The sequence below is a fragment of the Molothrus aeneus genome, chromosome 15 (assembly GCF_037042795.1).
Source record: "Molothrus aeneus isolate 106 chromosome 15, BPBGC_Maene_1.0, whole genome shotgun sequence".
NCBI lineage: Eukaryota > Metazoa > Chordata > Aves > Passeriformes > Icteridae > Molothrus > Molothrus aeneus.
The window spans coordinates 1,943,601-1,968,411 of record NC_089660.1 but is presented as its reverse complement, the minus strand read 5'-3'; the positions used below and the strand labels follow the sequence as shown (position 1 = coordinate 1,968,411).

At 56.1% G+C, this 24,811-nt stretch overlaps 1 protein-coding gene across 1 annotated transcript; it reads right to left on the bottom strand.

The window, feature by feature from the left end:
• Positions 1-854: 854 nt before the first annotated feature.
• On the bottom strand, positions 855-19,071 carry SH3TC2 (SH3 domain and tetratricopeptide repeats 2). Its single transcript, XM_066560076.1, has 17 exons — positions 18,813-19,071; positions 17,140-17,244; positions 16,233-16,360; positions 15,725-15,830; positions 15,290-15,433; positions 14,988-15,189; positions 14,442-14,515; positions 13,514-13,709; positions 12,340-12,476; positions 11,501-11,542; positions 9,539-11,245; positions 9,071-9,251; positions 7,508-7,658; positions 6,924-7,046; positions 6,359-6,509; positions 4,814-5,010; positions 855-4,238 (listed from the first exon to the last, which is right to left on the bottom strand). The coding sequence occupies exons 1-17, from the start codon at positions 19,069-19,071 to the stop codon at positions 4,047-4,049; spliced, it is 4,095 nt and encodes a 1,364-aa protein (XP_066416173.1). The 3' UTR covers positions 855-4,046.
• Between the last annotated feature and the right edge of the window lie 5,740 nt (positions 19,072-24,811).

Sequence of the window (24,811 nt, the reverse complement as noted above, 5' to 3'; positions counted from 1 at the left end):
TTTTCCTGCCTCTTTCCTCCCTCTTTCCTACCAGTTTTCCTGCCTATTTCTTGCCATTTTTTCTGCCTCTTTCCTCCCAGTTTTCCTGCCTATTTCCTGCCTATTTCCTGCCAGTTTCCCACCTGTTTCCTGCCTTTTTCCTGCCTCTTTTCTGCCTGTTTCGCTCTGTGAGGAGCTGTCACTCTTGGCACAGCCCACAGGAGCTCTGAGCACCTTTCCTGGGACCCCCATTTCCCCCTGGCACCTCCTAAGCCAGGACAAGGCAGGAGCAGGGAGCTGTCCCCCTCCCCCGGCACCCATCAGAGCCACATCCACGTGTCCCTGGCACTGGGGTTTCACCAGCTGGATGCTTGGGTTGTGTTTTCTGCCCCATTTTACCACTTTGCTCTCCCTGCCCTCTCCATGCCCACAGGGATTTCTCCCTGGGAATGCCCATCCCAGGCGGGGAGTGCCAGGGACACTGAGGTGGCTGTGGGCAGTGCCAGCAGAGGTGGCAGCTCCAGGAGTGCCCCCTGCCTGATGCCACCTCAGCACAAGGAGTTTCAAACCCCTGCTGGGCATTATTTTTACATCTGGCCTCTCTATTCCCCATCCAGAGGCACTTCCCTGCTGCTGCTCTGCCCCTTCTGCCCTCCCCCAGGACAAGCTGAGCTCTCAGGGCAGGCCCAGCAGCACTGCAGGAATTCCAGGCCTGTTCCAGGTGTTTCCATCCCAACACCCCCCAGTGCACAGATGGAGAGTTTATTCAAGCCCCTGCAGCCACAGTTGGTGACTCCTGGCTCTGGCTCAGCCTCAGCCCCTGCTCCTCCTCCCCCATACATATTTATGAGCCCAATTATCACTGAACAAGCAGGTTGCTGTGCAAATAAATGATTTTTAATCTAAATTACCCAGTTTACACACTCCCCCCAGCTCTGCTTAGCAGAACAGCTGGTGTTTACCAACTCCTCATTACTGAGCCAGGCAACAGCAGGAGATGCTGCCCAGAGAGGAGCAGCCACCTCTGAGATAAGCTGAGCTCAGGGTTTATCTCTGCCTCAGCCTCGCTGCTCCTCCACTCCAGGTCTCTCATCCAGCCCAGTTTGCACCAGTGTGCCATGAAGGAATGATGAAAAAATGTCTGCTGATAACAGCTGTTATTGTTGGGTGCTGTATTTCTGCAGAAATTAGTCATTTCCACGAAAATCCAAATAAATCCAGCCCTCTGTCCATATCTGCATTTCCATTTATCAGCATTTCCTTTCTCCCCATTCCACGGGAGGCTCACAGCAGAGCTCAGATGATGCAAGAATTATTCCTGTCGTGGTATTTCCACTGTCCAAGAATGAACATATGGGAGAGAAATCCAGCCCCTGGTTACTCCAGGCCTTAAATGGCCCCCTGAGGCATCAAACAAACAGGGGATCACAGTGCCAGGACTGGGAGTGCTGGAAGGCCAAACTGGGGAAGGATTGGGGCACCAAATCCAAAGCAGGGGTGTCCCTGCAGCTGCCAGCACCCTCTGGAAGCACTGGGAGGGAAGGTGCTGCTCTGTGCAGCTCGTGCTGCTGCACGTGGCTCCCTCCAGGCCTATTTCCAGCCTGTCTGGCTGCAGGGAGGAAGGAAAACTCCTGGCCTGGGCATGGAACAGGCAGTCACATGTGGCTGGGGCAGGAGTCACGAGCCACGGCCCCGCTGGTGTCAGAGGAGATTTGATCCATCCCTTCCCTTTCCCCTATTTCTGCGGTGTCGGGGCAGGGCACTGGTGGTCGATGCTTTCTGCAGGGTAATTCCTGTGTTCCCACATTCCTTCTCTTGCCAGAGCCTTCTCCTGGAGCAGCAGCACAGCCCTGGCCGGGCTCTGCATCCCTCCTGCAGTGTCCCACAGAATGCCCCAGGCTGGAGGAGGACAGGAGCTGCAGGAGCTGAGCCACCACCCGGTGACCTCCACTGGCACAAAGTCCCCAGATTCTCTGCCCACGAAACTGGTGGCTGGAGGGATGGAATATCCTCATCTTTCCTTGGGCACGGACCCAGGACTTGGTGCACATGAACAACAGCTTTTAATTTCACTGTATTGTGAATTTTAATGAGCCCTGGCCCCCCTGAGCTCTCATCCTGCTCATCGCTGCAGGTGGGAGCAGGCAGGCAGGTGAGGGACAGGGAAAATGAATTTTACAGGATGCTCCCAAGGAGGAAGAGTTTTTCTCCCCACAGGCACCACAATTTTGTTTTGCTGTGATTTAAGAAGGACACATTTGGTTCCAAAGCAGCTCCAGAGTCTCTGTTTGACTCCTGGAGCTCAGCTGAGTCAGGCCAGCTCAGACACTGAGCCTGAGTGTTTAAACAAAGGCCTTAGGGCTTCCAGAGCCATCCCAGCTCCTCTCCACACTCTGATTTCCAGCTGTCCCTTTAAACAAAGCCCTTAGGGCTTCCAGAGCCATCCCAGCTCCTCTCCACGCTCTGATTTCCAACTGTCCCTTTAAACAAAGCCCTTAGAGCTTCCAGAGCCATCCCAGCTCCTCTCCACGCTCTGATTTCCAACTGTCCCTTTAAACAAAGCCCTTAGGGCTTCCAGAGCCATCCCAGCTCCTCTCCACGCTCTGATTTCCAGCTGTCCATCTTCCTCCTGGCACAAAAGTGTGACACCCTGCTTTTCCCTGTGTGTGAAAAGATCCAGAGGATGCTCAGGAGTTGGAATGGTCCTTACAGACCATCTAGACCAAAAGAAAAAGGAGAACTGACTGAAAAACTGCAGAAAACATCCTGCCCTGGCATGGTGAGCACCAAGCAGCAGCACTGAAGTCAGGGTGCCCATCAGGTGGGGTGGGCAGGGAGGTTTTTGGGAGCCTTGAGCCGGCTGGATCTCACCCAGGATGGAGATTCCCCTGCTCCGGGCTGGGTGTGAGGCTGCCCGGCAGCACTGCAGCGATGCTCGGTAAACAGGAGGAAAACAATCATTGCCCCGGTGACAAACGCCTCGGAGGGACTGCAGGAGGAAGCTGAACTCGGCCTTTGTAGAGAGCAGGGAGGGAGGAAACAAATATTCTGCATTTAACAATCTGAGCGGGGCAGCACGGGCAGGGAGCTGGAGGAACCGGGAGCGGGGTCTGGCTGTGAAGCCCAGATGGCCACTGGTTGCCAAAGCAAAGAGATCAGCTGGGAAAAGCTCTCCTTGTTCCCTGCGCTCCAGAGCCGGGCTCGGGCTTTGCGAGGGAGCCGCTCCCGCTGCAGAAATGGGCATTGATTGCTCTCTGCTGGCTGAGCCGGGCTGAGCAGCAGAGCTCTGCATCCTCCCGTGCCCGGAGAACAGCTCGGGCGGGGAAATCCCTCCAAGGTCGGGAAATCCCTCCAAGGTCATCGAGCCCGACCGTTCCCCAGCACTAACCCGTGTCCCCAAATGCCACATCCACATTCTGGCACCTCCAGGGATGGGGACTCCAGCGTCTCCCCGTTCCTGTGCTCCTGCTCCAGACCCGGAGGTTGGCTGGGGTCAGGGTGGGCTCTGCCTCCTCCTGAGCAGTTTTTTTCTGCCCCCAGATGAGGCTGGACCAGCCCCTTTATTCCTCCTCGCTTCCCTAATTCTGTCCCTCACGGCCAAAAGCTTTGGTGGTGCTTTTTACAGGAGAGGGGCTTGGTAGAGTTGTAACCACAGACCTCATGGAGAAGATGAGGATAAAAACCAGGTGTAAATAAAGGAGTTGCTATGCCAAACACGTTTGGGTCGGGCTGAGCTGCTCCAAGGTGTGGGGCAGCTGTGGGGACAGGCACATGGCAGCACCCCCAATCCTCATCCTGGGCAGGGCACCCCTGAACCCCCCAGGAGCTCAGCCCTGCTGCACCCCCAGCTCCAGCACTGCTGCCCTGGCTGTGCCACCTCTGCTCTGGGCACAGCCCTGCTCCTGGAAAACAAGGGCAAGGTCCCAAGTGCTTGGGAGGAGGAGCCCAAACCCTTCCAGCCCCTCAGGACGTGGTGCAGGAGCCTGCTGGGCCGGTCCTGGTGGGCAGACAGACCTTGCAGGGTGCTGTTGGATGGCTCCACTGGTGTCCCCAGGCTGGCACACGGGTCACACCACGTGGCCACCTTGGCTCAGCCACCGCGGCCGGTCAGTGGCACAGCCTGGGGTGCCCTCAGGTCCCCCTGGGGCTCCGGGGATGGCACCCAGCTTGGCACGGAGCAGGGCCTGCAGCTCCTGATCTCCCAGCTCGGTGGCTGCAGCCAGGGCCAGCAGGAAGTAGGAGGCTGCATCCTGTTCATCCTGAGAGAAAACACAGAACAGGAGTTAGGAAGGGGCTTCACTGTAGGAAAGACATTCTGTTCTGTTCTTGTGAGCCAAGGAAAGCCCCATATCTCTCCTGAGGAAGACACCAAGGTTGTCACCATGGAGATGTGATGAAGGAGAGAAAGTTAAGAGATACAGACTCTAGCTGGCTCACAGAATGATGTGGCTCCTTGGTCACCCACTGAGAACTTTGTTTCATTCCTATAACCAATGGGCAGTGAATGTGTCTGTTGGATGAATGTAAATATTTTGAAAAAGTATAAAAGCAACACGTTGCTGTAATAAATCTCTCTTGCACCCTTCTGATGGGGTCGTGGTACTTTGTGCTGTGTCATGCCCCATAAGAACACTTCCCTGGAGCTCACAGGGCAGGAGGGAGCAGGAGCAGAGCCTGGGGGTCCAGCAGGACCCAGGGACACCTGATTTCACTGGAATGGTGCTCAGTGCCAACATTTCTTTCCAAATTCTCCTCTTCTCTTCAAAAGCAGGTGTGACCTCCACCCTCAGCCCTCCATCCAAGGCACAGCACCACGGGAGGGCTCCTCTCTTACCTTCAGCTTGTGCAGGGCCAGGTTGCCCAGGTGCCAGTAGACCTTGCAGTAGTACAGGGCCTCTGCTGAGCTCTGCAGCACGGGGGGACGCATGGCCAGGGTCTTCAGGTAGCAATCCTCGGCCATCTCGTGCATGTGCAGCAAGTCATAGGCTGTGGCCAGGCGGTGGAAGGCAACCAGCTCCTGCAGCTGATCCCCTGGGAAAGAGAGATGGGATCAACCAGCCCCTGCAGCTGAAAGAGAGGTGAGATCAACCAGCTCCTGCAGCTGATCCCCTGGGAAAGAGAGATGGGATCAGCCAGCTCCTGCAGCTGATCCCATGGGAAAGAGAGGGATGGGTTCAGCCAGCTCCTGCAGCTGATCCCCTGGGAAAGAGAGATGGGATCAACCAGCCCCTGCAGCTGAAAGAGAGGTGAGATCAACCAGCTCCTGCAGCTGATCCCCTGGGAAAGTGAGATGGGATCAGCCAGCTCCTGCAGCTGATCCCATGGGAAAGAGAGATGGGATCAGCCAGCTCCTGCAGCTGATCCCATGGGAAAGAGAGGGATGGGATCAACCAGCTCCTGCAGCTGATCCCCTGGGAAAGAGAGATGGGATCAGCCAGCTCCTGCAGCTGAAAGAGAGGTGAGATCAACCAGCTCCTGCAGCTGATCCCCTGGGAAAGAGAGGGATGGGATCTGATTCCCTGGGAAAGAGAGGTGAGATCAGCCAGCTCCTGCCATGGATCTGGAAGAAGGTGTGTGGAATTAACCAGACCCTTCCATGGATCTCCTGGAAGAGAGGTGGGTGGAATCAACCTGCTCCTGCCATGGATCTCCTGGAAAATAGAGGGGTGGAATTAACCAGCTCCTGCCATGGATCCCCTGGGAAAGAAAGGGATGGGATCAACCAGCTCCTGTCGTGGATCTGGAAAAGAGGTGAGTAGAATTAATCAGCTCCTGCCATGGATTTGGAAAAAGGTGTGTGGAATTAACCAGCTCCTGCCATGGATCTCCTGGAAAAGTTGCTGATCCAGCTCAATCCACCCCCAGCCCTGCTGAGCCACTCTGGATGCATTTTCTCAGCAGGTATCCTGGGGGCATGGATACCTCTGAGAGAAAACAGAGCCATGGGCAGGGTGGTTGATGCCACAGCTGGACAGCTTGGCCCAGGAGTATCATCCAGCCAGGGGATTTTTTTGGGTGCTGGAAGGGGCTGGTACAGGACTGGTCCCATCCCATTACTATTTCTGTAATGGGAAGGGGTGAGGTTTTCAGCAGAAGCAGGCAGAGAGGAACTGCTGAGTCCTGTGCTTTCACCAGACTTCCTGTGCTCTGGGGTAACACAAACCTTCTGCTATCACACAGCTGAAAAAAGAGGAAGTGGCCTCAAAAAGCTGTCATGACTTTGGGTAAGAGCAGGTCCAGCAGTGTTAGGAAAGCAGGAAATCCCCTTTTCACATGGATCTTGTTCTCATCCACAAGATTCAGTGGCTCTCCCAATAAATCACCCACTGCCCAGTAACTCCCAGTAACTGCCAGTTACTTTTGGGTGTAAATCACTCACCAACCCTGAGGCTGAGCCTGGCTGCCAGCGTGGCAAACTCCAGAGCCTTCTCGTAGCCCTGCAGGCTGATCTGCAGCTCTGCCAGTTTGTTGAACAGCCTCAGCTCTGTCTGGGTGGCCTTGAGTTTCCTGGCCAAGGGCACAGCTCCTCCCTAAGGAGAGAGAATGGTGAGCTCAGGATGTTCCTGGAGGGTCAGCACTGCCTGAGAGGGGTGACAGAGCAGCAGGCCAGGGACCAAAGCAGGGGATGGGCACTGCAGGTTTAGGTTTCAGTTCCTTGAAAATGAGTTTTAAATCCCAGTGGCTCTCAAAGTCTGATCCCTGCCCTTCCTTGGGTACTGGGAGTTCTGACTGGGTGTACCCAGGAGTGACCACACTTAACACCACCAGGATTAATTCCCAATCCCAAATAATTTTGGGGGTTTTTTTGCAAATCTGTGCTCCAAGCCTCCCACTCTGGCACCCTTGGGATGACCTCATCCCTCTGCACCCTCCATCCTCGAGGCAAAGCCCCCCCAGCCACCACAGTGGGGACACAGGGATAGAATGCTCAGGGGGCTCCATACCCTGTAAAACTCCACTGCCCGGGCCCTGTTCCGGCTGCCATTGAAGAAGGTGTCACCTGCTTTCTCATAAAGCTCCATGGCCAAGGAGAAGTTGTCCCCTTTCAGAGCAGTCTGGATGGCTGCCTGGAAGGAAAAAGGGGCTGGAGTGACATTTGGAAAGGCAGAGACATTGGTGTGATGTAATAAAACTCAAATTTTAGGAACTGCTCTTCCACTTTGCAGCTCAGCTGATAAAATAATGCTGGAGATGGAGAGGTGCCAGAAGTCTTCAACTCCAAGGACTTCCCTGGCACTTGTCCCTTATTTATGGATATTTCAATGGGAACTGCTCACTTGGCACCTCCAGCTTCTTTTGGCACTGCCACATCACTTTCTGACTCAATGAACTCACTTCTTTTCACCCCAAAATCCTCTAAACTCAGTGGATGGAAAGAAAGAGAGGAAATTCAGTGCCTGAGGGCAAGGCAAGAGCTCCTCCTTCCAGCAGCAGGTTTACAGTGCTCACAACTTTCCCTTCCATGTTTCCCAGCCCCAAAAGGCTGTGATGAGAATGCAAGGCACAGCTCCAGCCACCTCCCCCATACCTGGAAGTACATTTCCACCAGCTCATCCTCCTGCAGGAGATAATAGAGTTTTCCTGCCTGCAGCCAGGCCTCTGCTGCCTTCACAGCCTCCTGGAGGTCGATGAAGATCCTCAGGCTCTGCTTGGTGCAGTCCAGGGATTGTCTCAAAGCCCTGTGATGGCAACAGGCAAAAAGCCACCTCAGAGGAGTCACAGAGCTGTCCCCAGGCCACCTCCCCATGGCACTGACCCCCTGCCCTCTCCTCCTGGAGTTACCAAAGGCTGGGGGCAGAAGGACATGGTCACCTCTGACAAAAGGATCATGGATGTCTCCACGCTTTGATGCTCAGGTTTAACAGGCATTTGGCCACCTTAGGACAATTCAGGACACCAGTGGTCCCACTCACGCTGCTCCTCACCCCTGGGTGATTAAGAGGGCTTCATCCAGGCCACCTCCAAACCCAATCTGCCTCCCTAAAGCAAGTCCCAAAGTCACTCCCAGCTCCACATAGGAGCACAGGGAGGGAATGCTTGTACCTACATGTCCCAGACAGCACCTGGCACCCAAACCCACACCTCTGCCTGGTGTTTGTCCCTTGTGAGATCTCTGGCTACATGTCCAAGCCCCTTTTCCAGCCCCTGGTCACTGGAGGACGCAGGGCCAGGCAGTGGGATGAGCCAGAGGGCTGGGCATGGACTCAGCTGTGGGGAAGGGAAAGCCAGCAGTGTCCAGGGCACTTTGTTTGCTTGGTGTCTCTCCTGCTGGCAGGCAGGCCCCAGCTGTCCTGGGAGCCCAGGCAATGGGGTGCTTTGTGATCCTAAATAGCACCGTTCACATGACAGGCATCTGCTCCCTGAATACCTTCCCCCTGCACTCACCCTGACCTGGCTGGGAGGTGAACATCCCAGCTGGGGACAGCCCTGCCCATTTGTCCTTCTGGGACTGGGAACTGGCTCTGCACTCTTTGATCTGATTGCCTTCAAGGTCTGTGGCCTGTCCCAGCCTCTCCTCTCCCTCTCCCTCTCCCTCTCCCTCTCCCTCTCCCTCTCCCTCTCCCTCTCCCTCTCCCTCTCCCTCTCCCTCTCCCTCTCCCCTCCTCTCCCAGTCCCAGTCCCACACAGTGTTAGGCAGGGATTAAAGGTAAGCTGATACTGGTTTTAAGCACCTCCTGTGGGTCTTTAGTCCCTCCCTGGGGACAATATCCCAGCAGATGTGGGAAGGGCAGCCTTGGCAGCTGGAGGCTGAATCCAGGCTTACTCAAAGAGCAGATAAGGAGCCCGTTCTCCCTGGGGAGTGGTGATTAATCACTGGGATCAGCTTCCAAAGGAAGCAATGAATTCCCTGTCACTCTGCTGAAGCCTGGATGTGTCCTGGAAAACTGTGTTTGGCCACACTCCAGCTCTGTCTGGGACAACGTTTGCCCAGCTCTGGTTGACATTGAGCTGCTCCCTCTCAGAGCACAGTGACAGCTCATAAATCCCAGAACCAGAGCTGTGGGGCAGATGGAGCCACCACCACCCTGCTCGAGGGACACCCCAGGAAAGCCAGCACACTCTGGCAGCATCCCACAGCCCAGGCACTCACTCAGGTGTGCCCAGAGCCTGGTAGAGCTGGCTGAGGGCCTGCCTGGCACTGGCCTCCAGCTCCCTGTCCTGCAGCTGCCGTGCCAGGGATGCCCAGTGCTCGTGGTAGGTGATGCAGGCCTGCAGCTCGGGGCACACTCTGCTGTAGAAATGGCACAGACGCTCCGTGACGTGCAGCTGACCTGCGGTGGCACAGGGAAAGGGAGAAGGACAGCTCAGGGGACAGCTGACCTGTGTGGCACAGGGAAAAGGAGAAGGACAGCTCAGGGGACAGCTGACCTACGTGGCACAGGGAAAGGGAGAAGGACAGCTCAGGGGACAGCTGACCTGTGTGGCACAGGGAAAAGGAGAAGGACAGCTCAGGGGACAGCTGACCTGTGTGGCACAGGGAAAAGGAGAAGGACAGCTCAGGGGACAGCAGTGGGGACCTGACCGGGTCAAACGCTGCCCGGCTCCCCTCTATACTCACTCCTCAGGTTCTGCCACTTCAGGGCAAACCCCAGCGCCAGCTCATAGCACAGTTTGGCATCTTCCAGCCTCTGCCTGTCCACCATGGCCTGTGCCAGCCACAGCAGCACCTGTGCCAGCTCCATGTCCATCTCTCGGTGGCCCTGGAGCTCGCTGTAGAGCCGCACTGCCCACAGCAGGTACAGCTCGGCCAGCTGGGCCGCCCCACACGACAGGCTCAGCTGGCCCAGGTTAGCCAGGGCCACGGCCTGGTTCCTGCAGCTGCCCGCCTCCTTGGCCTTGTGCAGGGCCCTCAGGAAGTTCTCTGCAGCCTCCTGGAGGCGGCCCTGGGCGGTGAGGGCCATGGCCAGCAGGTTGTGCACGGCGCCGTGCGGGGTCTCGCAGGCCGCGCCCCGCAGGCAGCGCCGCAGCCGCCGCAGGAGCTGCCCCGCCGGGCCCGGCCGCCGCTGCAGCACGTACAGCCAGGCCAGGCACAGCGAGGACTCAAAGGCCTCCTCCTCCCCCAGCAATCTGGCCAGAGCTGCAGCCCTGGCTGCGTAGGGAATGGCTCCATCCAGCAGGCCGTGCTGGAGGTACGTCCTGGACAGGATGGCGCAGAGCGTCCTCTGCATGGGCACGGCCCTGCTCTCGCAGCAGAACTGCAGAGCCTGCCTGAGGTACATACAAGCCACTGCTGGGATGCTGCTCCTGTCCAGCTGCTGCCTCCCCAGGAGCTTGGAAGCGTTTTGGAGGATGAAGCCGGCTCTCCAGATGGGGGTCGGCGTGCCCTTGGTGCTGCTGGGAACGAAGGACCTGACGGAGGCCAGCGCGATGTTCGGCAGGCACTTCTTGTCGTAGAGGTAGCCCAGGGTGGCAGTGGCATCCAGGGGCCCAGCACGGCTGCCTGGGCTGAGCCAGGTGGTGCTGAGGCACTGGAGATGCTCCAAAAAGGGCAGCACCTCCTCAGTCCTGCCCAGCTGCAGGAAGAGCTTGACAATGAGGAAGCAGATCCGAGCCTCCAGCGGGGCGTTGCCCACGGCGATGGATTCCCTCAGGATGTAGGTGAGGAGCCCCAGCTCGTTCTCCGAGCTGAAGGAGCGGCCAGGCAGGCACGCGAGCAGGGTCACCGTCTTCCCCAGCAGGGAGGAAAACTTGTGCTTCATGTTCTGCTTCAGGTAGATGGAGGCGAGGCTCCCGTGCAGCGCTGCCAGCAGGGGCAGGTCCCCAAAGCCCCTGTCCAGGACACTCATGGCTTCCTCAAAGTACACCCGGGCCTGGGAGAGCTTGAGCTTTTTGATGCAGAGCTTACCCAAGAGGAAACAGAGCCTGACGTGAGCCCAAAGTGAACGAGTCCTCTTGGCCCAGTTCCGGGAAGTCTCGAGGTACAGGACCAGTTCATCCTCATCAGAGAAACCATAAAAAGTAGAGTGGAGAAAGGAAAAGCTGAGATCATAAAAGCTCTGAAAACTGGGCACGAAACTGTCTTGGTTGAGGAAGGTCAATATGGGGTCAAAGACATCAGCATCCTCCACGTGGCTAGCGTTGAGGTCAATGAAGAATTTGGGATAATCCAAGTCATCCAGCTTCTCCAGGAGAACATCTTCCAGTGTGGCAGGGGCTGTTTCACTGCCTGGGCTGGACAGCTCTGAGGTGCTGCTGGTAGCCCAGTCATTGATCTCCTCCCAGGACTGGAGCACCTGGATTTCTTTACTGCCATGGAGAGCAGCCTCTGGAAGGGACAGGAAAACCACAGTGGGATCAGGAAGAAATTCTTCCCTGCGGCTGCCCCACCCCTGGAATTGTCCAAGGGCAGGTTGGACAGGGCTTGGAGAAACCTGGGATAGTGGAAGGTGTCCCTGACCATGGCAGGATGACCTTTAAGGTTTTTCCCAACTCAAGCCATTCTCTGATGTTTCCTCCTGTCCAAATTCACCCTCAGAAGCCATCACCAAAGCCTCCCCCTCTGTCCCCTCCTCCTACTCACCTGGTGGCACTTGTGGGAACGCAGCTGTGGGTTCAAACCCAGCTGTACAAAGAGACAAACAGAAAATAACCCCCAAATCCTTGGTCAGTGTCAATGTGCAGAAATCAGCTGAAGTCCCAGAGCCACCCAGCCAGAACAGAGAAAGTGAGAACCCCCAGAAACCCCGACCCTGGTCCTGCAGGCCAAGCTCAGTGGAGAGCAGCACCTGCCAGGGTGAATCCCGGCTCAGGAGCTGCTGTGACAGCAGAGAAGGGCCCTACAGACTCCAGCATGGCAGGGTCACCTCCTGAGGACACCTCCAGCCTCCATCACCAGGCTGAGCACAGATGTCACAGGCACATTTTATGAAAAATCCTTTCCTTAGGATTTTGCTCCTGAGAAGCCAAGAGGCCTCAGAAACGAAATGCAAACAATGGTTATCTGCTGCTGTGGAATGCAACAGGTGGATCTGGGATTGGTCTCTTGTGGTTGTTTCTAATTAATGGCCAATCACAGCCCAGCAGTCTCAGACTCTCTGGTCAGTCACAAGATTTTATTCTCATTCCATTCTTTTTCCTTTCCTTCAAGCCTTCTGATGAAATCCTTTCTTCTATTCTTTTAGTATAGTTTTAATGTAATATATATAATAAAATAATAAGTCAGCCTTCTGAAACGGGGAGTCAGATCCTCATCTCTTCCCTGCTCCTGGGACCTCTGTGAACACCACCTCACACAGGTTTGTGCTGCCTCCACCCCAGAAGTTGCCTCCGCTGCATCCCCATGGTCTTGGGGCTCTCCAGGCCCTGCCCAGCTCTCCCTGGGGATGCAGGGACTGGGATATGAGGGAAGGGGACACTCACCCAGCCTGTACACAGAGGTGATGTCAGTGTGTGCCAGGTCCCCCAGGAGGGTGGCAAAGTGCTCCTCGTCACCATTGCATGGGATGTGCAGCACTGGGGACTTCTCCTCTTCACTCAGAAACACAAAGCCCTTACCCCTGGGGTGGGGCAGGAGAAAAGAGTCAGCGTGTGCCCAGCCCCTGACACTGCAGCTGGCCTGTGGGGTGGGATGGGATGGGATGGGGTGGGATGGGATGGGGTGGGATGGGATGGAATGGGGTGGGATGGGATGGGATGGGATGGGATGGGATGGGATGGGATGGGATGGGATGGGATGGGATGGGATGGGATGGGATGGGATGGGGTGGGATGGGATGGGAAGTTTTCCCATGCCTTCTCTTCCTCCCACCACAGAAGTTGTGTTGCAGATGAACACAGGATTCTGGACACCTTCCCCATCCAGGTTCTCCATGAAGGAACAGAAAGGCACCAGAGAAAAGGACTTATGGGTCTGGTTTGGAATCCAGAAGCCACAGGACACCACCTGATCTGCTCTGTCCATTCTGGAGTGTCAGAGAAAAGTGCTACAACTCACCTGGAGTGACTCTGAGAGGGGAAAGCCCAGCAGACCTCGGTTAAAACCTTGTCCTCCCACCCACACTCTTGGAGAAGCCTTTTGGGATGGACATCACATGGAAGCCACCAACAGAGACAGCTGCTGACTCAGGGTGGGATTTACCACCCTCCCTCCCTCCCTGGACAGCTCTCCCTGGGTCCTTGGGAGGGTGTGGAATTCTGCTCTGTGCCAGTGGCCCTTCTGCCTCCACACCCAGGGCAGGAGGAAGGAGAGCAGGATTTGTTTCCTGGGCAGGGAATGCTCTCCCCACCCTTGCCAGGCTCCCAGCCCCTCAGAGCTACAAACTGAACATTTCTAGGACAAACTGGGAAGCCACCTTGCAGAAATTAGCCCAGGGTTGGATCTGTTCCTCTCCAAGAATCACCTGAGGCAGGTGAAATGCAGTTTTTGTGTCTGGGCTGCAGCAGAGCCTGGCCAAAGCTTCTGCTCACACCTCAAACCCACCTTCTGTGAAGGTCCTGCAAGGGGAATCACCTGCCCTAGGCTCTCACACAGCCTTGAGGTAGGATTTGGAGGCTCCCCTCCCTTTCCTCTAGAATTTAATTTAAATAAACTCACAGAGGTTCGCAAGCCTCGGGGTTTACGTGTCGGGTGAGAACAAAGCCGATGCTCCTGGTGCTGAGGGATTTGCCCACAAACCAGGGCAGCCCAGGGATGAAGAATCCAATGATTTCTATGGGATCTCCTTTGGAGAAGCTCAGCTCATCCCACGCTGCTCCTCTGTGGTCCTTGGTGGCGATGCACCTGCCTCTGACTGGGAAACCAAGGCACAAAAGGGAATCTCAGTGGGATCCCTGCTAAAACCTCCTCACTGGAAAAGGTCTGGGCAGAGAGTGGCCATGATTCCAGCTGGAGAGGGCTGCCCCTCTCTCCCCTAAGATTTATTGTGATCTTGGGCCCAGCTCTCTGCCTTTTCTCCTTGAGAAGTGGGTTACAATGCAAAATAAAAGAAGGATGGATAAACTCCACACCTCTGTGAGCTGCAGCCTGGAAGGTGACTGGAAATATGGATTTTCAGAGACACTGCCCTGTCTCAATTCTGCCAGGAGTGAAATCCTGGACAGTGCAAATGCCCATCCCTACATGACAAAGTCACAGCTGCAGGGACCTCCTGTGTCCAGCTTGCTCTGAACTGGACTGGACTGGGGTTAAGGGCTGGGTGGAGGGCACAGGTTTCATGTGAGCACAAGGTGGGAACCTCTTGATTTGAAACCTCACCCCTGAAAGAATGAAAAGAAACATAAAATTGCAGTGGGACAGGGAAAAGCCGGTGGCAGGAGGGTGTCACCAGCAGCTCTCTGCTCTCCATGCTCCTCAGAACGGGGTTTGCAAGTGCTGATCTGCATTCCAGAGGGCCCAGAGATGCAGCATTCCCTCAGAGCCCCTGTGGTGGGGTCAGTCCCAGAAGAACAGATGGGTTTGTGGCCATTTGTAGCCAAACCCAGGTTTTGTGCCCGGCCTGGGACAGTGCACAGGTGCCACTCACCAATGGCCCGAGAGTTCGTCCCACTGATCTCCTGGGAGAGGCCAAAGCTCACAGCATAATTCCTCAGGAACCACCTGCAAGGCAAAGGGGGACCTCAGTGGTCCTGGTGAGCACTGCTGAGCTCAGGCCAGCCCAGGGATGGTGTCACACCACAGGGGAGGATTTGCCATCTTTAAGGAAGGTTTCTCCAAGTGAAAGGCTCAGCCAGGTGACCAGTGGGAAGCCTCACTTTGGCTGGCATTGCCTGAATTTTTTCTGCCACTTCTTCATCTGTTAATCAGAGGTAACGTCATGGATGACCTCAATCAATACCTTACAAAAACCACATCTGAAGTAGGGGCATGTCCTTGCTGGGTCCCATTGACAGAGAATGCATTAATTCCAGTCTTTTTGCCTGATGTGGATCCTCCTGGAAATATCCTCACAGAATTGTGAGGCTCTTGCCCTTTGCCAGAGGCAAGAGGAGTTTCCCAGCCAGCCTTGGTGCCAGTCATGCACCAGGATCAGGAAAGAATCCTGGTTTGAGCCCTTTCATTCAGCACTTACTGGTAAAAGGGGTGAGCTATTGGCTCCAGAGCAGTCACAGGCACCACACCTCGCTGCCCCGTCTTCAGGGATATTCCTTCCCATCTGGAATCCTGTCCAGCACTCTTCACATGGACCAGCTCATTCCTGCAGAGCTGCAGACCCTCCTCTCCCTCCTGCTCCAGCTTGCAGACCCCAGGCACTGCCCTGCAGAAAAAGTTCCCTGCAGAGAGAGAGTCAGAGGTGGCATCAGTGCACCAGGGGCTCCAGCCCAGCCCTGCTGGGCATTTTCAGGAATTCCCCCACGTGCATTCCCATCACACCTTCCTGGAGGAGCAGATCCATGTAGATGGTGGCCAGGTGCTCCTCATCCACGGTGACCCTGAGCTCTGTGTCCTCCACCAGGGCACAGTCCAGCCAGAACTCCTGGGCAAGGAGCAGCTGCTCCAGGCAGGTCCCCACGTACCCTGAGAAGCCAAGAGGGGCACCAGGATCAGCACCTCCTTCTCTGGGCAGCAGGAAGGGTCTTGGGGATTTCCAAATGTCAGGCAAAAGTTTCTAATTTTGTCTCCAAAATTTCCCAAAAGGAATCCTCCCGATTCTCCCTGACCCAAACAGAGATTTCATAAACAACAGATTGCAAAGTTTTCTAATACATTTCTCACTGTCCACCCTGAACATTACAGTTCTGTAGTGTCAGACAATGCCTTCTCCAAAAACCCTCCTCACACTGTCTGTTTAGACCTTGGAAACATTACCTAAAGTCAGATAGGTGGAAAACTTCCAGACTTCCTCTGGGGTTTTGAAGGTGAGGAGGAAGCGATCCTCGTGTGCCTGGGTGCACACCAGCCTGGCTGACAGCTCCTGCACAGGGGAGACAGAGCAGCATCAAGGGACACTCCTGGAGCTGTGAAATCCAGCAGGCAAGGAGAGTTCAGTCCAGGCATCTTCTCTGTAGCTGGGATTTGTTTGTATAAAACCCAGCCTGACAACTCTGTGCCTGTCCAGAGCTGTACCCTCCAGCAGGGACATGGATTTGGTGATCCCAGCCCTAGGAATTCCTGGATATTTAGGCTCAGATCCCCCAAAACAACACAAGGCTCAGCTTTGCCCCTCACTTGCCATCAAGTTCATCTTCCCCATCATCCCAGTCCCCTCCAGAGTCCCCTGCAGTGGCCTTGGAGGAACTCCTCAGCTGGGTTTGGCACCCCAGCACACCTCCCACCGTTCCAGGAGCATGCCAGCATGCTGGCACGGGGTTTGTACCTTGAACAGGGCACAGACACTTCTGTCATCACTCTCCAGAGCCCACAGCCTCCTCCTGGCAGCCTCCTGGAGCTGGGCATTGCGGCGCCCGCAGGAGCGGCTCTCCACGGAGAAGGAGAGAGAGAGCTCTTGGAAGGGAAAAGAAGAGAAGGGAAGGGGAGGAGGAGCTCTGTGCCACCCAGAGCCACCCCTGACACCCTGCCAGGGCCACCAGAGCCTCCAGCTGTGGCTTGCCCTGGGGCTGGATTGAAGGCACTCCTGACAGTAGTTTATGTTGGGACTCAGGTATTTATTGTTTCTTATCAGTAAAACAGTCTCACTGCTGTGAGTTCTGAAGCTTTTCATTAGAAGGCACAAAATGGCCAACAATCTCTTGTTCCAAGGTCTTTTAAAACTAAACTATCCAATTAAGAACTGACACTTGGATTATTTTCCCTTTTAACCCAATCACTGATCCCACAGAGCTGCAATGGGGACTTTTCTGCCCAATTACAAAATGCCACCCAAACCCATGGAGAAGAAGGAAGAAGCAGCGTGAAGAAGAAACCCAGGACAACACCCTGTGCCCTCCATCTTTCTTCCATCCACAACACACTAAAAATCCCAAAACCTCAATTTCTCCACCAAGGGAGACACCTACACTACTCTCTATAATCTATTGCACACTTTTGTGGATTCCAGTCTGTCTTGAAGTCTGGGAAACTTTCTCCATGAATGAGGGTCAAAGTCAGTGCTGCCCTGGGGGCCAGGGCACCCCAGAGCAGGCAGAGAAATATTCCCTGTGGTGCCCTGGGTTTTCACATCACACAGCACAAGCCCAGCCCATCTTCATCCCTCAGGCACCAAGGTGAGACCCGAGGCACTGCAGGAGCCAGGAAATCTGTGAGGTGCCCCAGGAGCTCCTTACCTGGGGGAAAGGTGTCCCTGAGAGGCAGCAGCACCACCGGGGGCTCTGGGGAGCCGTGTCCTGCCTCGGCAGCGGGGCTGCTCCTCTCTGCCAGCCCAGCCTTACCTGGAGAGGAGGGAAGAGCAGAGCTGCTGGGAAACGCTGGGCAGAGCTCTGGCATGTTCTGCCTCAGCTAAGGGATCCTGGAGCACAGCCCTGCACATCTGCTGGGGACTGTGTGACTCTGGAACCACCCTCAAGTCATGCTCAAGGTTGGAGAGATCCATGGGAGTGATGGGGTCTGACTCCATCATTCCCTTGATGTTGGGCTTTTTTCCAGTGCTGCAGTGGCTCTGGAGTGAGGGGATTTCCCTCCTTTCTCCTGGCCAGGCCCTCAGATGAGCAGATCTGTTAAAAAGGTGAATCCCCAACAGAGATGTTGTTTTGGAGGAAACCTCAACTTCCCAGCACAGGAGAGCCAAGGCCTTGCAAAACTCTTTGTTCAAAAATTTGAAAATCAAAATGAGATTTTCTCCCCTGCCTGCTCTGCAGGGTATCCAAAATCCAAGCGGCTTTCTCCCTGCTCCACACATCATCAGCTATTGCCATAAAGGATTCAGAGCCTGCAACTTGAGCTGCTAATTATGTTAATGAAAGCTGAGGCACACACAACTCCAGCCCTGCTCTTCCACAGCTGCATTGGCAACGGAGGGATAACCAGATTAAACCCCAATTTTTTGTCAGCAATCAGACAGGATTTGTAAGATAAACATGTACCTGGAGATGTGGAGCTGGAATGTGCAGCAGCTTTTTTAAGTCACTTCTTTGACCAGAACTCTGCTCTACAGTTCTTTTCACTGAGCCAGCTTTGCCAGCCACCCAAATAAATTGATATTTGCATGCAGAAATAGAATTCTTATTTAAAGAAATAGAATTCTCATGTAGAGCTAGCAAGTAGAAAAGAACAGCCCAGGGTTGAACAGGCCATGAATAAGTTTTGCTTTGAAAGAAAAGAGTCTACATTGAACAAAGTCTTAACATTTCATGTGGCAGCTCCACATGAGGAAATGGAGAAGGGGAAGTGAAGGGAAGAAGAGGCAGAACTAAATCTGAGCTGGCTCCTGCCATTGCTCCACTCCTGGCTGCCCTCCTCCCCTCTCTGTGCCCACAGAGCCTGGCAGGGCCTGTGGGTGGGTACATGGTGCCATTCCCTGGGGATGGGGATGGATCCCTGATGCCATGCCCTGGGGATGGGGATGGTGTTCGCTGAAGATGGGGCCCTGATGCCATTCCTTCAGGATGGGGATGGGTCCCTAGTGCCATTCCCTGGGGATGGGGATGGGGATGGGGATGGGTCCCTGATGCCATTCCCTGGGGATAGGTCCTTGATACCATGTCCTGGGGATGTGTCCCTGGTGCCATACCCTGTGGTTGGGTACCTGATGCCATTCCCTGGGGATGTGTCCCTGATGCCATGCCCTGGGGATGTGTCCCTGGTGCCATGTCCTGGGGATGGGGTTGGGTACCTGATGCCATGCCCTGTGTTTGGGTACCTGTTGCCATGTCCTGGGGATGTGTCCCTGGTGCCATACCCTGTGGTTGGGTACCTGATGCCATTCCCTGGGGATGTGTCCCTGATGCCATGCCCTGGGGATGGGGTTGGGTACCTGATGCCATGCCCTGTGTTTGGGTACCTGTTGCCATGTCCTGGGGCTGTGTCCCTGGTGCCGTGTCCCATTGTCCCCGGCGGTGCAGGCGGTCCCCACGGGGCAGGAGCTCGGGAGGCCGGGGCCAGCAGGACTCACACTCCTCACCTGGAGGGGGGGCAGAGGCGTCTGCATCCCTGGCAGGATTCCCCCAGCTCGAGAGGTGTCCCTGGGATGTGCCACAGGAGGTGGCAGGTGGGACACTGCTCGTGCCACCTCTGCCAGCAGCAGGACAGAGCCCGTCCATGGGTCCCCAGGGCTCACTCTGGTTGCTCTCACGGGTTCAGTGTTTATTTTCATTTGAGCCAGGCTCAGAAAGGGAACTGGGAGCTTTTTTTTTCAAGAGACCAATTGAAACTGCAGCTGGGGAGTTGTTCCCAGCCGTGCCAGTGACTCACTGACCTCCTCAGTGCCAAAATATTTTGTACCAGTGGGCAGCAAACAGCTCCAGCCCCAGCCAGGCCCCAGCACTCAGGGCTGAACTCCTGACTCCAGGGCTGGGTGCTCAGGGCACCTTCTGGCCCTGGCTGGCCCTGAGCCATGTCCCTCCTCCAGCTCACTGGGACACCCTGGGACAGGAATGGTGCCCTGGGGGATGCCAGCACCCACGGGCTGTGCTTGGAGGGCTCTGGGCAGGGAGGGGAAACACCAACAGCATGGGAATAAACCAGCCCCAGAGTCACCCTGTCCCCTCCCTGGCCAAAACATCCTGCCTCACTCCCTACACGCCCCAATCCAAGAGGAGAAAGCACCAGGAGCCATCCCAGAGGAAAGGCAGGCAGCCAGAGGGGCCAGTGCCCCATGCCAGGGTGTCCCCAAGGCTCCCAGCCCATGGCAGGAGCCCTGCAGCCCCACGGGCACCTTACCTGTGCATCCCAGCGCCAGCTCCTGGTGCCAGGGGGTCCCCAGGAAGCAGCCCATGTGTGCAGTGACAGCAGCAGAGGGCTGGCACAGGGCTGGCACAGGGCTGGCAGGGGCAGGGCTGCTCGCTGCCCGCCCGGCACCACGGCTGGGCATGGCCACAATGCACAATGTCCCCTTTGAGAGGGCACTGCCACCGCGGGGGCGGCGGGCACGGGCTCAGGGGAGGGCACAGGAGGGAGTCACTGCAGCAGCCAGCTTTGGGAAGGCCTTTAGGGCATCACTTAGCTTTGGGAAGGCCTTTAGGGCAGCAGTTAACTTTGGGAAGGCCTTTAGGGCAGCAGTAGCTTTGGAGAGGCCTTTAGGGCAGCAGTTAACTTTGGGAAGGCCTTTAGGGCATCCCTTAGCTTTGGGAAGGCCTTTAGGGCATCAGGTCTGGCCACACAGCTAAGAGTGCCAAGGGCACCACTAAACTATGTCCCCAAGTGCCACATCTATGTCCTTCAAATGGGGACTCCACCACGTCCTGGATGGGCTGTGCCAGTGCTTGCCAAGCCTTTCTGTGGATGAATTCTCCCTGATATCCAGCCCTGGTGCAATTTGGGACCATTTCCCCTCCTCCTGTCCCTGCTGCCTGGAGCAGCCCCCGGCTGTCCCCTCCTGTCAGGAGCTGTGCAGAGCCACAAGGGCCCTCTGAGCCTCCTTCCCTGCACTCTGCTCCAGGAGGGCAGTGCCCATCCCACGTGGCACATTCCTGCCATTCCTCCTCTCACTCTGCCGAGCCTGCCCCAGCTCCCAGCTGATCTCCCCCATTTCCAGAGGCAGAGCTGCTCCCTCACCTTTGGGGACGTCCAGCTGGGGCCCATCCAGCGTCCTCCATGTGGGTCTGGCTGTGATCCCGCTCCTCCTTCCTGCCTGATGCTTCTCCTGTGTCACCCTGGGGGCAGCTGGCAGCACCACGGGCATCTCTGCCACCCACAGCCAGGTGAGTTCTGCAGCCCAGGCTCTGTGGGCACCCCGGGGGCAGTGCTGTGCAAACCCCAGCTCCAGCAGCAGCAGCAGGAAGGGGCTGGCTGCCCTGCAGGATCCCTTGGGCATCCCAGGATGGGAGTGAGCCTCATTCCCTCCTCACTCACATCCTCAGAGCTTCCCCAGCCCTCAGGGTTGGGATTTGGGGTGGCTGGGAGGGCTCACTGAGCTGTGGGGGGTCTGCAGAGCATCTTTGGGCAGCAGCAACACAGCCCCTGCAAAATAAAACCCAAAAGGGTTTAGGGAGAGAACTTGCAGGTTGGGAGGGGTTTTAGGGATGGGTTTTTACTGCAGCAACCAGGCAGAGCCACCACTGCAGGGATTTGTGTGCTGGGGGTGCTCCAGGAGCATTGCTGGCTCTCCCAGGCTGCATCCCAAGCCATGGCAGTGCCTTGGACTTCTCCAGAGGAGGGAAAAATTAATCCAGGGATAAATTATTACATTAATTATTATAGGAGGGAATAATTAGGCCAGGCTGGATGAGGCTGTGAGCACACTGGTGCAGTGGAAGGTGTTCCTGTCCGTGAGCAGAGATAAATTTTAAAGTCTCTTTTAACCCAGACCTGGTGATCTGTCTGATTCCATGACCCAGAGAGGGAATTTCTCTGCAGACAGATTCCCACACCTGGCACAACTGCAGTGCCCCTAAAGCAAGGCCTGGGGAGCACCTGGCTGTGGGAATGGCAGGATGGAACCCAGCTGGCATGGAGCTGGCAACTTCCACACCAAAGGGAAGGCAAACCAAAGCTCTGCAGGGAGGGCTGCACTGAGAGGTGCTCGGGGTACCCTGTCAGAGCAGGCTGCAGGAGTGGGGATTCCTCATCCGGATCCCCAAATGCCAGCCTTGTCTGGAGGAGGGAGCATCCCCTCATCCTCCTGCCGAGCCTCAGGGCTTTGCACCCAGAGCTGTGGGGCTGCAGGAAGGGCCGTGCTGGGCCAGGCCAGCGCTGCTCCCCTGGGGCAAAGGCAGAGCCTGGGCCCTGCCCACCAACCCTGGGCAGCTCCACAGCTAAAATCCTCCCCAAGCTGAGCCAGGTGCAGGAACCAGAGGGGGAATGCAGCCTGCCTGTGCTCAGGGCACACAGCTGGAATTCTGTGCTGGATTCAGGCACACCTTTACACAAGAGCTGTTGCTGCTTTGGGCCCGTGCTGTCCAAGCGCTCAGAGCTCAGGCAGGGCAGTGTTTTTAAACAAAGCTTTTTGCTTTCCTCAGAAGATTCTTGCTTTTAGCAGTTCTTGCTCACCAATTAGCATCAATTTCTTCTACACAGGGGATTTTTTTTTCAAGCAACAAAATGGGAGGGCTTAATATTTTAATATTAATATTTTAATATTTTAAACACAAATGTCTTCCTTTGTGGTTGTGAAATGTCTTTTTGTTTTTAAGTCTACCTTGACAACTTAGCAACCAAACCCATCCCTGTACAAGCAAAGGTGTCACCTCCTGTTTGACCTGAGCTGGAATTTGCCTTTTGGCCAGCAAGCTGAAAACCTCTCACTCCACTTCCTACCCTTCTGCTTCCCAGCAAATCCTGGGTCTCCCCTGGAGAGCCCCCATTGCTGCTGCTGCTGCAGCCTGGCCTCCCTGGAAAAGCCAGGGATAAGTTTGGAATATTTCCTGGGATCTCAGCCTGTTCCAGAGGGGGTTCTCTGCCTGTGCCCGCTCTCCAGGGTCTCTTCTCCCTCTGCAACCCCAGTGCCAGCCACTTTTCCCTGCCCTGGGCATGGAATGGAGTGAGAGTGGCTGTGCAGGCACCCTCGGCTCGGGGACGGAGCTGCCCCAAACCCCAGAGCTCTGCAGGGCTGACACCCAGCCCTGGCACCAAACCCCCTTTCCCAGACCCATTTCTCCCGTCGGTTCCCAAAGCACCCAAACCCTCCTGGCCCTCCCTCCGTGCCCATCCCTGAGCCCCTGACCCAGGCAGCGCCAAAGCCCCGGACTCCACGCTCCAGCCTGGGATTCCTGAGGCCCTGGATCGCTCCAGCCTGGAATTCCAGAGGGGCTGGATCCAGCCTGGAATTCCAGAAGCTCTGGATTGCTCCAGCCTAGAATTCCAGTGGTGCCAAATCTCTCCAGCTGGGAATCCCAGAGGGGCTGGATCCAGCTGGGAATCCCAGAGGGGCTGGATCCAGCTGGGAATCCCAGAGGCTCTGGATCTCTCCAGCCGGGAATCCCAGAGGTGCTGAATCTCTCCAGCCTGGAATTCCAGAGGGGTTGGATCCAGCCGGGAATTCCAGAGGGGCTGGATCCAACTGGGAATTCTGGAGGCCCTGGATTGCTCCAGCCGGGTATCCCAGAGGGGCTGGATCTCTCCAGCCGGGAATTCCAGCGGCTCTGGATCTCTCCAGCCTGGAATTCCAGCGGCTCTGGATCTCTCCAGCCTGGGATTCCAGAGGTGCTGAATCTCTCCAGCCTGGAATTCCAGAGGCTCTGGATCTCTCCAGCCTGGGATTCCAGAAGCTCTGGATTGCTCCAGCCGGGAATTCCAGAGGGGTTGGATCTCTCCAGCCGGGAATCCCAGAGGTGCTGAATCTCTCCAGCCTGGAATTCCAGAGGGGTTGGATCCAGCCTGGAATTCCAGAGGCTCTGGATCTCTCCAGCCACCTGCACCAGCTCCCAGCTGGCTTTGCCCAGCTGGGCCGAAGGGCAGGGGACAGCCCCGGGGACACACAGCGGCTCCACTGACCTGCTCCCAGCTCCGCTTCCCTCCCGGAGAGCTCCCGCATCCAATTCCAGCCTCTCGAGAGCTCCCGCATCCAATTCCAGCCTCTCGAGAGCTCCCGCATCCAGTTCCAGCCTCTCCGAGCCCGGGGAACGCTGCTGTGCTGCCGGACGTGTTTGCGAGCGCGCCCGGCGCTGCCACTCCCTCACACGAGGGGAGGAATTCCTTCCAAGAGCTCCTTATCATCCTGGGAACCTCCGCTTCCCAGCAGAGGTCAATGAGTTACCCAGGGCTGGGTTAGAAACTGCGGCTCCCGCTATTCCCAGGCGCCTCCTTCGCCCGGCTGGGCAGGAAACAATTCCAGGGAGGCTCCATGGGCACCGTGTGCCCGTGCCAAGCGCAGGGATCTCCCCTCCCTGGCACGAGCAGCCTCTCCCGGCCTCACCTGTGTCCTGCCCGCCGTCCTTGGGGCTGTGCGGCAGCAGAATCCCGGGAGAGGCATTCCCGAGGGAATCCCAGCTCCGACCCCCCTGGCAAAATGCAAATACGGGCGCACAGAACAAGAGATCTGTGGACCCAGCAGTATTGGTGCTAAAGTCCGCGGCAGGGGAATCACGGGGAGGTTTTTCCTCTTGGAAGCGATGAAAACAGTAAACAGTTAATAGTTAACGAGCTTTCCCGATGTGGTAACGATGAAACAGTCAACACCGAGCATTCCCGGTGTGGAAATCACGAAACAGGTAACACCGAGCATTCCCGAAACAGTTAACATCGAGCATTCCCGGTGTGGAAATCATGAAACAGTTAACACCGAGCATTCCCGAAACAGTTAACATCGAGCATTCCCGATGTGGAAGCCATGAAACAGTTAACACCGAGCTTTCCCGATGTGGAAATCATGAAACAGTTAACACCGAGATTTCCCGATGTGGAAATCATGAAACAGTTAACACCGAGATTTCCCGATGTGGAAATCATGAAACAGTTAACACCGAGCTTTCCCGACGTTTCTGCTCCTTCTGAAGTCGGCCATTCCTTGGCAGGTTCAAAAACGAAGCCTCGTGGCTTTTCAGCTTGTTATTCCACACTGAAGCTGAAAGCAAAGGAAGTCAGCCCAGAGCCGGCTTTGCTGGAGGAAAAAGCAAACAGAAAAAGATGAAAGGTTTTGTTTGAGGCCAAAGGAACTCTTGGTTCATGGTTTGATCATCTGGTACCCACTTTGGTATGAGATGGAGCAGAGCTTTCCTTCCCTCCCTCTGAAATCCCAGTGGGGGAGGGCTGGGACGCTGGCAGGAGCACAGGGGACAATTCCTCAGGGACATTTCCTCATTCCAGAGCTCTGCTTTTGCTGTCACCCTGTGCTAATGGCACAGAGCAGCAATAAGCACCTGCCCCCTCCAGGTTCTCCAGGAATCCAGGACCCCTTGGGCTGCT